A 15760-nucleotide genomic window follows, 5' to 3' on the forward strand; every position below is an offset into this window, starting at 1 on the left:
GCGGGAAGTCTTAACAACCTGCAGTCCGCACCTGACAACAGCAGAGTAATGAGCCGTTGTCTTCGGAGGAACTTTGTGAAGGTGGACGAGTCACTGAGGTCACCTGTAGGTCAGGTGATGGTGCTCAGGAACCTGTTCACTGATTAAGATGAAGGATGCTGAGCGCATAAGGCACGGGAGGTGCAAACGAGCCGGGGGCCCCGGGGGGCCCATCTGTTGTGGGCAAATAAACGGGGGCTTCAGTGAATGGGAAAACAGCCCTGCTCTTCCCCTGCGAGGCACAGCAGACAGCTCCATTAATCAGGACCAGGATGAGCCTGCTGGGCTCGCAGTGACAAGTCAGCAGTGGCACAAACCCTCCTCCTCCTCCTCCTCCTCCTCCTCACTCTGTATCTCCATTAGAGGCTGGAGGTGTCAGCTGGCTGCAGCTTCTGTTCCCCTGTTGTCACTATCTGTGTTTTCACAACTGTCCTCTAAGAATAACTGGAAAAAAGTGACACGGGAGGGGCAGGGGAATAATTTATGAGCTGCCATTAACGACACCAATAAACAAACATCTGTTTTCAGAGCTGGTATTGTACCGAGTGACCAAATGCCTTCAGCTTCACTCAAATGTCTGAAACAACTGAGATCTAAACTTAGATCCGAGTTTGGCTTTGTCAGAGTTATGAGTTATGAAGCAGTGACTGACTTGTTCATTAAGGAAAATGTACTGAACTGGATATTTTTTTTCGGTGGCCTTTAGCTAGAGGAAGATAGAGAGATAAAATCTGAAGGGTCACGAGATCATTAAGAGAAGAGGAACAAGAAAAAAAAACATTTCTGCAACACAAAGTTATGTGTGTTTTTAGACCTTACCCTAATTTTTATCATTTATAAGGTGAATCACAAGACAGTTTTATCCACTGAGGTGTGAAACTGTCTGCAACCAGTGATTCGTCTTTGGGGTCACAAGACAAAGAAGTTGGTAACTTCTGCTTGAAGGACAAGGAGCAAATAATCTTAGAAATGTTTTCTCGATTATTCAGTTCTTGCCAAAACAAATCGATGTTTTTCTCTATAAAATGTCACAGCCCAAGGTAACATCTTCAAACGCCTTTTTTTGTCCCTCCAACAGCGGAAAACCCGGAAGGCCTTTAGTTTATAATGTCAGGATTGGCACTGTTCACCATTTTCTGACACTTAATGACGCAAACAATCGATGAATTAATCAGCAATAAAAATAATAATTAGTTGTTAGGTCTGTGCTGAAATTCAGTTTAGAGGTTTCCATTTTCTGCCACTTCATACTTCCACTCCAACACATCTATTTGATCACCTTTAGTTTCTAGTTACTTTTATAGTAAAAAGAAAGAATCAGAGCCAAAGTATTGCATTTTTAAGCAAATGGATCTTACTGATCTAAAAGGCTGACAATCATAACTAAATTAAAATGTATTATTGGCTCCACCTAAGTTATGTACTGGTGCAACCAAGTTAGGCACACCGGTGTAAAAAAAAGTTCTGGAGCCCTGCAAACACATGGATATATTTTTGGAAATGGACCACGGTGTTCATGTTCCATCTTCTCACCAGTAGTGGTTAGAGTCACACCGATGCAGAACCGTTTTGTAATGCATCGCTATTTTCGGTCTGAGCACGGCCTTAGCCCCAATTGGCAGTCATGTCTGCTGCATCTCTGGCAGTAAGATAAGAAGCGTCCCCTCAGAAAAGGGAGCTGGAGAGTGGGGGAGGCAAAGGGAAGGGGACGAGGGGGGAGGTCGGGGTGACAGGGTGCGGGCTGAGACAGTGGAAAAGGAAGATGGAGGAGCACTTTAATAGTATGATTCAGCAGAGGTATCAATTCCCACAGATGGCAGGCTGGCTCCTATTGACTTACATAGGAGGGGAGTAAAGAGGCAATCAAAACCACCCCTGGGACAGACAGTCAGCACATCAAAAGGGAGCGCGATCTGCGCCACCACAGATCCCCATCAGGAGGAAAGACGGCTGAGCTCTGTGAAGTGTGACAGCAGCGTACTATGAAATGCGCTAAAAATCGAATCTTTAAATGTCAGTGTAAACAAAAACCTCTATATCTTTACTTCTATCTTAATGGATCTCTCCTGTCAAGAGAAAAATAAATCTGACTGGCATCCTGTGGCTCATCTTGAACACTAAAGTCCAAACAACTGGAAATCCTGAGTGACAACCCGAGGCCGTATTTAGGTGTCAGAGGATGTCCCGTGACACCTCGACTCGCTGCGCGACGGCAGACGCAGACGTGGCCCCCGGGCTGCTTTCTTTAGGAGGCCGGCAGCTTTCACACTTTCACGCAAGCCGCTTTGAATAAAAACAACAGGAGAAGACAGAGCAAAGGTGAGAAGGCTTAAAAAAAGGAACGACCTGAGTGGAAGCGGATCCTCGTTCGGCGACGGTGACAGCACACCGGCCGGTCTCACTCCAGGAGAAAAACAACCTTTATGAAGGCACTTTTAATCAGCCTGATGAATTCTGCCAGACAGACAGCAGCCTGACCTCCAACCCCTGATGAGCGAGTGATGGAGAGAGTTGGCTCTGACGCGACGCTGTTAATATTTCATTAACGTTGCTTTAATGGTCATTAAACTGCACTGTGAACTCTGCTGGCAACATGTGATCCTGTGATGTGCCGTCTGCTTCTCTGTGTCATAAATAAAGATGAATTAGCCCGGTACACATAGCTCTGTTCAGACGTGCACTTGATTACATGAATGCACTGGCAACTTTACAAGAAATACAGCTTTCAAGTCCCTTTATCTGTAGGCGTGAAGCAGCAAGCTGACAAGGTCACAGCCACTGTTTCCTCTACACAGCTCAAGCCTGAACTGAACGCTGTTTTGTTTATGCAAAAAGCTGCATTTTCACAATTAATTTCTAATATAAAATCTGCTTAATAAACCACAAAATTATATTAATGAGCTTTACGTTGTATAGGACATCCTTCCTATGATGGAGCAGTCTATAAAAAATGTGTTTTCGTTCATTTAAGAGGAAAATAAAAAGCATTTTCTGCTTCATGGCAACCGCTTACAGTATGAATATCCAGCAGAGGCAATAACATGCGAGGAGACAGGATTTAAATGGGAGTCACAACCACAACAGACGAAAATGTCTTTTACTATGCTGATACTGTTGGATTTGTAGGTTAATATGCAGCAGAGGTTTTGCTTTGCCCTCGAACTCAGTAGCAAGTGGAATGGAACAAAAATCTGCAGATTTAGGAGATGTTACCAGTCGTACTTGACTCCACCAATCTCTTCACTTCTTCTGCTTTGGCTCTGTTACGGGGAGATAACGTCCCTATTCTCAATCAGACAACAGCACAGCATGGAAACGCACAGCCTACACATTCATTTCACAGAGGCACAAAGGTCTTCGACAAAAAGATATGGGGATCATCCAAAAAATGTGTTGAACCCGGTTCAGCTTTGACTACAAGGCAGCGCAATCTGGCAACATACCCGTCGAATACTTAAGTGGAAGAGCGCACATTCCTGGTAAGATATTTTGTAACATGAACACAATGTTTGAAATGAATTCTGACTGTTTTGATCATCAATCACTAAGCAACCGTATCGTTTTTCAAGCAAAAAAGTCCAACATTTGCAGGCTGCAGCTTCTTTGGTGTAAGGATTTAGTTCTTAGTAAATTAATAGTCTTTGGGTTTTGGAGTGTTTTGGATGAAATTTTAGGCTCTGGGAAATTATGATGAGCATTTGTCATGATTTGTGACAAAATTGTCCCAATTGACAAGTTGCATCTCACCATCATTGTGAAAGGAGGGTGTCAGGATTGCAACCAGGAGAACATCCTACAATGAGCATCAACGCCTGTCAGAGTGATCCGCCCCCACCCCCACCCCCAAAAAAATGCAGTCATTATCTACTCAACCCCATGGTTGCAGATAAGGACAATGGAAAGACAACTCCTTACAGCTCATCTGACATAATCGAAGTCTTTGGAAGCCACAAGATCCCAAAATGCTACAAAAAGTCGATACCAACATCATCGTCAAGCTTGTGCATACACTTCAGTCAAAGCGCACACTAACTTTGTCACTTTTGGCAGCTACAGTGAAGATTTCATCTTAAAAAATATTATAAATGTCGTCTTTACAAATCAATTTGGGATGCCACAATTTTTGCATACTGGAGCTATTTTATTGTATTTTTTCGGGTTGTTCCTTTCCAACATCTTGTAATAAGTCCCCATCTACTCCCATAACAGAAATATTTTGTGGACTACCTCACCTTGACTTTCCATTGACATGAGGGTGAGTAGATAATGTCTGTATTCTCTTTTTTGGGTTGTTGACCTAAGCCACAGTCGTACAGATGCCAACCTTTTTTGCTTGTGACACCTCAACACAGTCTTTCGGTCTTTGAGTTCAACCAATGTCATGATCTCAGACTGTTTGATCTAAATAACTTGTAGAGGCCTGACAAGGTCAAAAAAAACATTTCACATTTCATGTTTCATTAATTTTCTTCTTTTTCTTCCCTGGTAAATCATCAACCCCTCAAATTGACCCCAGCATGGGAACTACTTGGAAAGAGCCATTACAGAACCTTTGCTTGAATGCCAAAAAGCCAACGTCACAGGTTCAAAGTGTGAAAATGGTTTACACAGCGGTGCTGGTAATACATGTCAGATTACTCATCCTATTTGAACAGAGCTGGCATGCATCGGCATCATCGCGAACGCATGTGGGCTTTACTTTCAACTGCTGCGGGCAAACAAGCGGTGTCTATCCGTCTTGTGCTCCTCCTCTGCTCTGTCAGCTCAACAATGGGAGTTTTGACACCCGCTTATTAAATGTGTGGGATTGTTTCCTTTCAAACTCAAGTCCCTTCACTGGCACAGCGGCAGGACACATAAACACAGTATGTAGGTCAGTCAAACAGTTTGTGTCTGCTCTCTCCCTCCATGCCTGAGGTGAACTGACAGCGAAATCAAACATATTGTTTGTCGTGTGTGACTCATCTCGCCAGGAGAATCTGGGAGGTGGAGCGAGGTTTGCTACTGTCTTTACCTCCTCTACAGTTTGTGCCAAATGTCTACCTGTCGGATTGTTTCGACGGCAGCTGAGGATCAGGTTTACTCTCTCTTATGATTGATGGTTAACTCCGACCTCGAGTTTGTTTATGGCAGTATATCGTTCAGTGGAATAAACTGTGTCGGGCTGCAGTGAGCAGAGAGAGCAGAAAGAGATGTCATGGGATGAATTCCGTGAAATCCATTCCGTGAATTACACAGATAAAAACACACACATGTACAATTTCCCATTCGATTTAGTAGTACAGCAATAAAAAGTGGCGCCATGGGTTTGCGCACTGAACTTAATACAAGTGTGACAAAGCTTCAATTGAGCTGTGGAACAAGTGGGAACAGAATATATGGGACCCTATATCCACCGAGGAAAACTGTTTCTTTACCTTGAAGCAACTTTACAAGGAAAACTGGGGAATTCAAGTTGGGTTCAAGGGGTAAAAGTTGATGTAACTTTATTTTCAATCCATTTCTTTACACACATAATTATGAGATGGGTGTAGATGAAAGCAGAGATTGCAGAGGGGTCTTTGGAGGCACAGCAGAATGCTAAAATTGTACAAAATTAAACATTTTTAGGCATACACAGATGTCAAATGTCCTAACTCTTGCTACTTGTGAAATGTGACTGCTGATACTCTGTGTGGCGACTCTGCTGCACGGAGAAGACTCCTGTGGGAGTTTGTTAGAGTAGCATCCAAACGGTATAACACTGGGAGTATAGACAACCACAAGTGAGCCTACAGACAAGCTGGTTAGTTAATTTCCACCATATCTGGCAACCATACCTGACAAAGTTTTAATAAATGTGTTGGTCCTTGTCATGGTTTCGGTTCTGTTCGATGTCTGAAGCCACTGTCACATATTAACTCCAGATATTACCAGACATGTGGAACAAAACAGTGGACTGTCAAAGTCAGATATATTCATGCAGGAGTACGACGAGAACTCGTTTGTAATGATGACTGCTGTTGCATTAATATCAAAAGAGTGGAAAGAAATATACAGGGAAGCAGAAAAGAGTATGCGGTAGTAAATGGCAGACCCTGAACTCATTTTTGGGACTTATCGTTACAGCATGAATATTTCAAATAGAATAACCGACTGTGACAAGATCAGATTAAGCTCATTTTCCAGTCATTTATGCAGTTTAAAAATACAGGAGCGCTGAGTTCAGTCCGGATGCAGAGAGAAGGTCAGATGACGTCTCATTCTCTTGCATGGAGCATCTCAAGGCTGATCATCAGTGTGACTGAGTGAAATACTGGGTCTGTGATTCCTTTCCTGGAGGGTGCGCGGACAGTGATTGGTGAGTCCTTGGATAGTTCTTCTCTTTTACCCTTCTACTCTAGCTGTACACGGTCGGTCTGTCTCTTTAAACTCGATGTTTCTACCCTGTACCACGAGCTGTAAACATGAGAGACAGACACAGCCTCTCAGGTTTAGTCCCAAAATGCAAATTAAAGTATTCATGGTATTTACGGTCACCAGTCTGTAACCAGTGCCATCAATCAAGACTGTGACGTCAAGCCCAGTCCATCTCGAGGAATGAATAAACACAGGAGTCAACAGAGGTGTTGGAGGGCTAAATGCATGATTATCATTATTATCATTCATCAATGATTTAGTGTAGAAAACGTCAGAGGGGAGTTAAAAATCCACATCGAAGTCAGCTACAGCTAAACACTAAAGATAATAGCATAAACATTAAAACTTCCATCAATATACAACCATATCTACTGTGTCCTGAGCCAGTTCTCTGCAACATTCCTCTCCTCCACCACGACTTGGCTTCAGAAACCTGCCCTCTTCTTGGCCTCCTGTGTGGAGGTCTGCACACACCGTGCTGAGGGGAAAACGCCTGTGGGAGAATTAGCTCTAATCCAGCCGGTACACCCTGCTTTGATTAGGATCGTCGCCACAATATAGTGCATGACAATGCCCTCCGCACTCTGCTATGCGCGGATGTCGTCTGCATGCAGAGAGAGAGAAAAAAAAAGGAGGGGGCTGACCAGCTTCAGTGTTCAGCAGCTTTTTATCCATCAGTGCTACAGCTGAATGCTTTAAAAGCTGTGACAAAAAACAAACGGTTGGTGAGAAAGTGAGAAAGACATTTTATGAGATTGCGACGGTTGAAAGTTAAATGCTACATCTTTGACAAGGAGGGCTGATAATCTGAGAGAAAACACATATGGAAAAGCTTAAAATTAAATTTCTTTTAGTAGGAGTTTGGAACATGAACATGCTTCAAGTCTTGCTTTCTCTTCCTCCTTTATCAAATTGTATATTCTAAAAGCATATGAGGTTGGGGGATGACATCATTCACCAGAGGGACCAATAGTGTTACATAACAGCCAGACGTTGCTGTGAGCGCCCCACAACACTGATCCACGTGGTCTCTCTCTGAGGCTCCATACAGCACAAAGGCCTACTTACTTATTTAAAAGTGAAATAAGTGAACTACTGCACGTTTTGCTGGCAACAGTGGCGTCATGAAAAAGAGGCCGCTTATCCATACCACCCAAAAAGTGAATATGTAATGACCAGTCTTAACTCGCTTTCAGGGTACTTAGAAAATGTATTTTAACCTTGGTGTTCGTTTTGGCTTCTGTACTTATTGAGACAAAATTTTAATTATAGAAGAGATACATCTAACTTAGCTTCTCTGCAGTGAGCACATCCTCTATATTAGTTCGCTCCAGTGGACAACCCTCGTGTCCAATGAAGTGATGTTACAAACTATTTCTAGCCTACAGTTAGCTAGCTAATAGATGCTAATAGCTGTAGCTCAGTCCCCATTTGTGATTTCAGCTATTTGTTACCCTGTGTCTGCTTATGAAAAAAATTAACAATCTTTATCGGGAAAGGTGCAATAGAATGATTATTGAAGTTGATATTCCAAGTTGGGAACTTGGTACTGTCCATCAGGATAATCATCCAGGTAGAAGAAGCCAAGGCAGGGACAGGAGAGGCGTGGAAGAGGAGAGAGAGGGTCAGGCTTTAGCAGTGTCAAAACCACACAATGAAACCAGAGGTAACTGTGCAAAGTCAAACCAAGACTGTGTTGGGGAATTTATTTAGTTCATGTCGGGTTCAAATTAAGTTAATAGTACGATGACTTAACAAGACAATAAAGCTGTCTTACTAAGTGTTATATCCTAGGCAACTGGACGTGTTTCAGTTTCTTGAAGACGTTTAGCCTCTCATCGAAGATGCTTCTTCAGTTCTCAGTTCTTCTATCAATTCTCGGTACTTCAGAACTGAAGAAGCATCTTCGATGAGAGGCTAAATGTCTTCAAGAAAATGAAACAAGTCCATTTGCTGACAATATAGCACTTAGAGCTGGATGACTGAGAACTTTTATCACGCTCGCCTTAGTTCGGTAAAATAATTAAACTTGAGTTCAGAAGGCGTACGGTTGGATTTTTTTCAGATGGAAAATTAGTGTAAAAATACCTCCTTTCTTGACATTTTGAGAGTTTCTTTTGTTTATTTACTCAACTAAGTAGTGAACGTACTGCCTTTATATCTTCCAGCTCAAACTATGATCTGACGATCACCTCTTGCAGTACAAAGCTAACTTAAGCAGACGTCTCTGCAACACAATACAGAGTTGCATTTCACAAAATGTCAACACTGTTGGTAATGTTATTTATTAAACTAAAATGCTGTCCATATCTTACACATTGCTTCTCTAAGCATGAAGCTGATTTACATCCAGGGGCTCATGAGTCTCATTCCTCAGCGACATATTCCTCGAACTCTCACGTGTTTAACTGTCTCACACTAAAAACACTGTTCAAGGAAAGACGCTTGCAGCCAAACACAGGTCGTCACCGCCAATAAAAACACGCTGACAGCTCAGAGACAGAAACAGAGCATGCAAATGAGGCAGCGTATTCCCAAAGAGGAAATTGATGTCATCTGATAATAATGATGCTGTAAAATGAGACAGCCAGAGAGAAAAGTCGAGCTGGCGAGCGGCTGCAGCTCTGACTTCAGGAGTTATGAAGCGCTTTAATCTATTCCAGCTTCCAGCTCTGAAAAACACAGATTACATAACGGCAGACCTCCAATGTATTCCTGGGCCTCTAAAGTATCTGAGAAGTATGTGTGCAGTCACTGTGGCGAGGCAGTGGAGTCTGGCATGGTGCGAGTTTGCCTGGAAAACACACAGATCTCTAAGATACACACTAACATACACAACATTTACTGTAAACAGCACTCCAGTGAGGAGGACAAGGTTTCGGCAGGAGTGTCAGATGAGAGGAGAGCTGATGTAATCGTATCGGAAAATAGAAATTCTCTTCCTCCCTCGAGGAAAAGTAACTATCTATGCATGTGACTCAACTGTATGCATTAACACGATGCAAATTCAATGACTGCAAACTATTCCTGTCGCTGTCAACTGCTGTTATTTTACGTTTAAATATTGATTTAACATGAAAACAGATGTTTTGCTTCTTTGTCTCAGTTTTATTTCACTGTGTCTCGGATGAGTCTTTGAGTTTTGAGTGTTGCAGACAAAAAAAGACATCTGATGTCATCTTGATCATCCTGTTTTAGCTACTTTCTGACATTTCATAGACTTCATACTTAAGAATTGATCAGTAGATGTATTGACAGTGAACCAGGATGAATTCATTAATTGAATTCAATAAATTTGGGATTTGCTGCAGATTACTCTTTAAAGTAGGAGAAATCACTTGGAGCATCAGAAAAGTTATATTCTGATTAAATCCTTTGCCGTAAGATGGAAGAAATACACCTTGAGGATTTTTCTCCATAGAAAATTAATAAAATCCATCAACTTCCAGTGTGTCTGCACCTTTATGTGTCAGTTTATCTTACAGATAATACACAGTGATGTTTGATCCTGGATAAGAGAAGAAGAAGACATGGAAGGAGCAGAAGAAGAAGAAGAGGGGACAGAAAGAGCAGAAGAAGAAACCCTCAGGTGTGCAGAAATTACTGGTTAGGAACTTCTTAAAATACAAAAATGTGATATTGACATCTGATCAGTATCAGTCCTGAGAAGCAGAAAGTTATTGTTTATGGATAAAGGCTGAAAACAATCCATATCACAAATTCCTGATTCATTTTTTCACACTACTTGTTACTTTTAAAACAAATGTTATGATGATCTATAATTAAATAACAGATGAATGTACTTCCACTTTCAGTAGTGCTCACTAAAACTCAAGAAGTAGCCTGGCTTACAATGTAAACAAGACGAACATGTTTACGTCCTCAGTTTACCTTCTACCATCCAGTTGGTTCCACAGTACAGAACATGCAGCACAGTCTCAAAACAATGTGACAGGTGATCATCATGGTGAGAACTAGGTTTTAATTGTCCAGTTAGTGAGGTTTATGCTTGAAGACATCATCTTTCAAGAGAGAATCACAACGCAATGACTAATTAAATATCTATCTTTAAGATAACAGATGTGTAGCTCTGTGACTTAGACACAACATTATCTTATATTATCTTCTTATTTAATCAGCTCAATCAGGCGAAATCCAAAACACACACAAATTTGTGGCAGCGGTGTTTCTTTTCCCGCTGGCCACTGTTTCTCTCATTTATGCTGTTTTTGTGCAGTTTTCTTTAGTTTTGCTAAGTTATGGATATGTGGTGAGGAGACGAGGATGCTTTTAAACCTGGTTCAGGGATGTATATCAGCGGTAACGGGGTATAGTTTCCTCTGTAGGGTGAGACAGTTGGATATTCATGTCAGAGCGAACGTTGGGAAACAGCGGTGAGCGACAGATGTGAGCCAATACGCAAACAACGATGTCATCATCCGTCGCGATGTTTCACTGCAGACATTGTCATATGCCAATTCAGCAGACATCGCCCAACCAGTGAACATTACCTTTACGGGCATTTTGCAGGTGAAATTACACATAGATGCTTCAATGTGTAGCAGGTACTTCACGGTGGAATGTAGCCACAGAACCAAAGATTAAGGTGACAAATTAGTGATAAAGGCATGTTAAAAAAAGTCACCTTGTCGCACAAATCAAGCCCAGTTAACATAAAATGCAGCCATGTGGATTTCTTTTAGCTTGTAATCACATGAGAGCACCTTCTCCACTGGGATTCAGTACATACAAGGTGGATGCATGATGTCATGGAGGCTCGAACACAGGTCAGCCAGTCACACCTGCCCACAGAAACTGAATCCACACTCATCCCATCTTTTGTGGTGCTCCAACCTCTTCTTATTTACTCAAACACACACGCACCTTGAGACACATTTCTCCTTTTAGCAGCACACAGACAGGCTCCACACTGACTGTGAGCTGCTGCTGATGCTACTGCTAGATGCCTTTTATCATGTTTTGTTATGGTACCAACACACTGACAGCACAGATTAAACAATGCTTGAAGCAGTATAGACTTTGTGGTCCATGGACAATAAAAGCTACAACACGGAGCATTAAAGTAAGCAATGAGGCAACAATAGACCGGCAGCACACGCTTTATAAACACCTCCAGCTCTCAACTGTGCCGTGTTAACAGACAATAGAGAAGCCAGACGAAAAATGACACTTATCCAGAGAACAATAGTTTCAGACAGGTTGCACCTCGGCAGCTTTTTACAGTCACGTCTTATTAAAACCTGTGCAAACTCGTCGCCATTCCCTCTGCCACTACCACCCCGTTTGAATTAAGTTTCAAGCAAACAGATTTAAAAGAGATAAAGAGATTCTGCTCCACAACACAACCAGGCCCTGTTAATGAGTGTAATTACAGAAAACAGTTGAATAATAATGCATGCAGTCGACAGGGGAGGATGTAAAGAGCTCTTACCGACCTTTTCAGGCTCTTTTCGTCGCCGCTTTGTCGCTTTTATATTCCATTTTTCCCTGTTGATGAGCAGTCGCGCGGCTCACACACACAAATCTCGACCTCACTTCCATGTGCTCGCGACCAGGACCACGCGCTCAGGGGAGCGCTCGGGATACGGCGCGTGACGTCACGGTCAGACTGGAAAGCAGGGCGAAAGAATCGATGCGACGACAACAACAACAACAGCACTAATAATAACATAGAGGCGTGTGGGGATCAACTTGGAAGTTATTTTCATTGCTTTTATTTTCTATTATTGAGGATTTTTTCCAATTATTTTTCCATAAATATTTAACTTTTTGATGATATACTCGTTTATAAGAGATTGTGAGTTTCTTGTCTAGATGCACAAACACTTGGAATGTGTCAGTTGTCTCCACGGGAAAATAATCAGCCCGAATGAATGTGTTTTCAACTGTTTAATTGACCTGTTTTGCTGTCAGGCACCAAAACACTGACTTAAATCTGACCTGTGACATAAAATGAAATGATATTTATCGTCTATATATGTTTAACCATTCAAGGATTTGGAGGATTTGTCCAAGAACCATGTCCAGGAACAGAATAATGTAAGAAACTAATCTAACATCTAATTCTGATCACTGTTGCCTATAAATCAGACAAGGAGTGACTTATGAGGCCCTTATATTGAAAATTGGTATATATAGTATATGTAATACTAACATGCCCTCATCAACAAGCTGTCAATTAGGTTAAAATGTGCCATTGTGGCACTTTAAGTGCCTCTTTACGCAGATCTGACACCAGTCTTGGCTTACCTTGTCTTCCCTGTGACGGCATCAAAGATGGCACCTTCAAGTGAAACATTACCAAGCTGAACTCTTAATGCACTTTATGTTGTCAGAGGGAGCATCATCACACCTAAAGAAGACCATCTCAGCCCCCGACAGACTCATTTAATACAAATCATGCTGTCATTCAGGTGTCTCGCCTCCTCCTGTTGAACCCAGCATGCACCCCCCAGCTCGCTTTAATGTCAATGGTGCAACATGTGAAGTGTTTTTTTTTGCAAGAACAAGGACACAGATTTCAAGAAGAAACATTTTATATTTCAAAAAGAATCTAGGAACATAATGGAAAAAAACCAAACACTGGGTCTGAACATCCAGACAAATTGAGATCCAAAAATACATTTTCTTAGGAAATATTAATTATATACAAAACATAAAAATTTATATTTTAGTTTGGGCCCTCATCAGGGTAGCCCCATTTTTTTAATATTTTATTAATAAAAATAAACTTTTAAATATTTAATCCACCCATAACTTCAATTGAGGCAGTTTTAACATTGAAATCAAACAAGATTCCAAACAACTTAATCCATTTTTGCATTTGCATGCAACGACAACTGTACACCCTAAGTCTTGAACTTGCATAAAAAAAAAACAAAACAAAACAAAAGGTCAAAAAAAGTCTATGATTCAAACTTTAAGCACGAGAGCCCTGCAGCTGTGAGAGTCTCTGCTTTAAAAGTTCACTTTTCCTCCTCAGCTGTTCTTTGAGAGTGAGGAGTGTCTGTTCGTCTGACTGCATGTTGTAGATGCACTCTGTGGCTTTCTTCAGGATCACCACTTTGGCCGCCTTCTCGTTGTTGGCCACCTCGGGGATCTCGTCCCGCAGGGCGAAGAAGCTCAACTTGAGCTCGTTCCTCCTCTGGCGCTCCAGAACATTGTGAGTCCTTCTCTTGTCATAGTCCTCCGTGTCAGACGTCCGAGGGCTTGAACACTTGCGGTTGCTGCTGATCTGTTTGAGGACCCTGCTGTGGCCGTGTCCGCCGCCGCCGCCGCCTCCTCCTCCTCCGCTACCGCCGCTGCTGCTCTCCAGCTTCAGTTTCTTGACGGCCGGCTGCTCGTGCCTCATGGATGGATGGGCGGCGTAATTATGCTGGTGGGTGGAGACGTGGCACCTCTTCAGCACGAGCGGGCTGGGATGCCTGGTCTCTGACGGGCTGGGGTCGCACCGCTTCACCGCCTGCCTCTTCTCCACCGTGACCACATCGATCTCCTCCTCCTCCTCCTCCTCCTGGTCTTCGTCCTCCTCGTCGTCATCATCATCGTCATCTCCATCTTCATCTTCTGCAACACACACAAAAAAAAACACAAACAGTCAGTCTCTGATGCATTCACACTGGGTGGGGATGTTGGGGGGGGGGGGGGGGGCTGCAATCTCACCTTCCACATCAGTTGATTGCTGAACACGGCAGCCATCCCCTCCAGCTAATCTCCCAGCAGTCTACAACATGACATGGGTGGAACAGACAGCGTGTCCCTGCCTCCCCGCCTGGAAATCTGACTGCAAATCACAGGAATTACAACGAGCTGACCTGCTTTTTCATTCAGAATAGAGCAGACGAGCCTTTGGGCGGGAGACTCCTAATTGCACAGAGGGGTGTGACTGCGTGATGAGCATCTTACCTGAGTCACTACAGCTGCTGCTGCTGCTGCCGCTGTTTGGAGGCGTATCCAGTCCCAAGTCCTTGCTAGGCGGCGTCCCTGCGCTCTGCTTGGGCGTCTCTGCTATCGGGTAGGGGAACACCACCGACGGATCGATGCACTCGGACGCGGCGGTGTTCAGATCTTGCAGGTAGCTGCTGTTCAGCCTCCACGCGGCGGCGCCGGCGGGCTCCGCGCACTCGCCCGCCGCGGACTCCTTCCTGGCGGCGTGCAGGGAGGCGAGCCGCTCGGAGACCACTTTCTCCAGCTTGGCCGCGGCGGAGAAGCCGCTCCACATGCAGTCCTGGATGATGATGGACTTGAGGAGGTTCTGGGAGTAGTCGGCGTCGCAGATGATGCTCTGGTTGACCACGTCGTCGCCCAGGAACTCGGTGACCATCTCCAGCTGATCCGCCGTGGAGGGGAAGAGGCTTGACAGGGACGGCCGGCGGCTCGGGGAGAGGGGAGGGGTCGGCAGCAGTTCAAATTTTTTCCAGATGTCTTCGCTGGGTGCCGGAGGCTGAAGCTGCTGAGGGTAGAAGTCCTCCTCCTCGTTGTCATAGTAGAAATACGGTTGCATGGAGTCGTAGTCGTAGTCATAGTTTTTACTCGCCAAACTTGAATTCAGCGGCATGGTGTCTGTGTTCTCGTGTTCCTTATCGTGAAGCTGGTTAGAGGGAGAGAGGGATGAAAAAGCCTGATTAGATGTGTTTACCCTGAAATGTCTGCAGGTTCAAAGCAGTCAGCCGCTGCCTGCCTGCGCTGATCCTGTAAGCAACATCACATGGTCCATCCAAAACATCAACCGTGTGTGCACGCCTTGCATGCATGCACGACTGCTGCAGCAGCAGGTGCTCAACTGGGGAAACTGATAGTAAAAAGGGGGGAAACCCCACCTTCACTTTAGCAGCTACTGACGATTCATTAGCTTTTTCCCCCCTTTCTAACTAAACTAGTGTGGGAAGGTGACGTGCAAAGCTCCTGGAACCCTCTCCCTCCCCTTACCTTTTAGATTTCAAAGTGTCGGCGGAAGAAGACAGGGCTGAAATCAACCCCAAAAGGCGCAGCAAGAAAAATAAAAATAAAGGGGCAGGAAAAAGTTAGTCCAACACGAAAGACGCATTAAATCCTTTCCACGGAGGTGCTGCGGTCGCTTTCAGCGCGGCGGTGCGAAGCGTGCATGGGGAGAGCTTGAGAGGCTGCACGGGAGAGCCGCTGCGGACGACGCGCAGTCTGTCATGAGCAGCGTGAGAATCACAGCTGAGTGCTCAGCCGGCCGCAATAAAAACCGCCGCAGCACTCCGCCGCCGTGTCCTTCCGCCAGCTTTTTCCCGCGAAACGCTCACCGGCGATAAAACCTCACGCGACTCACGTCCAC

The 15760-nt window shown here is 43.9% G+C and overlaps 1 protein-coding gene across 1 annotated transcript; it reads right to left on the reverse strand.

Annotated features, from left to right (window-relative positions):
* Positions 1 to 12977: 12977 nt before the first annotated feature.
* On the reverse strand, positions 12978 to 15631 carry myca (MYC proto-oncogene, bHLH transcription factor a). The gene is made up of 3 exons (XM_037079358.1): positions 15388 to 15631; positions 14365 to 15049; positions 12978 to 14025 (listed from the first exon to the last, which is right to left on the reverse strand). Exons 2-3 carry the CDS (start codon positions 15014 to 15016, stop codon positions 13379 to 13381), a joined length of 1299 nt encoding a protein of 432 aa, XP_036935253.1. The 5' UTR covers positions 15017 to 15049; positions 15388 to 15631; the 3' UTR covers positions 12978 to 13378.
* Positions 15632 to 15760: the final 129 nt, after the last annotated feature.

Source organism: Acanthopagrus latus, chromosome 19 (genome assembly GCF_904848185.1).
Source record: "Acanthopagrus latus isolate v.2019 chromosome 19, fAcaLat1.1, whole genome shotgun sequence".
Classification (NCBI taxonomy): domain Eukaryota; kingdom Metazoa; phylum Chordata; class Actinopteri; order Spariformes; family Sparidae; genus Acanthopagrus; species Acanthopagrus latus.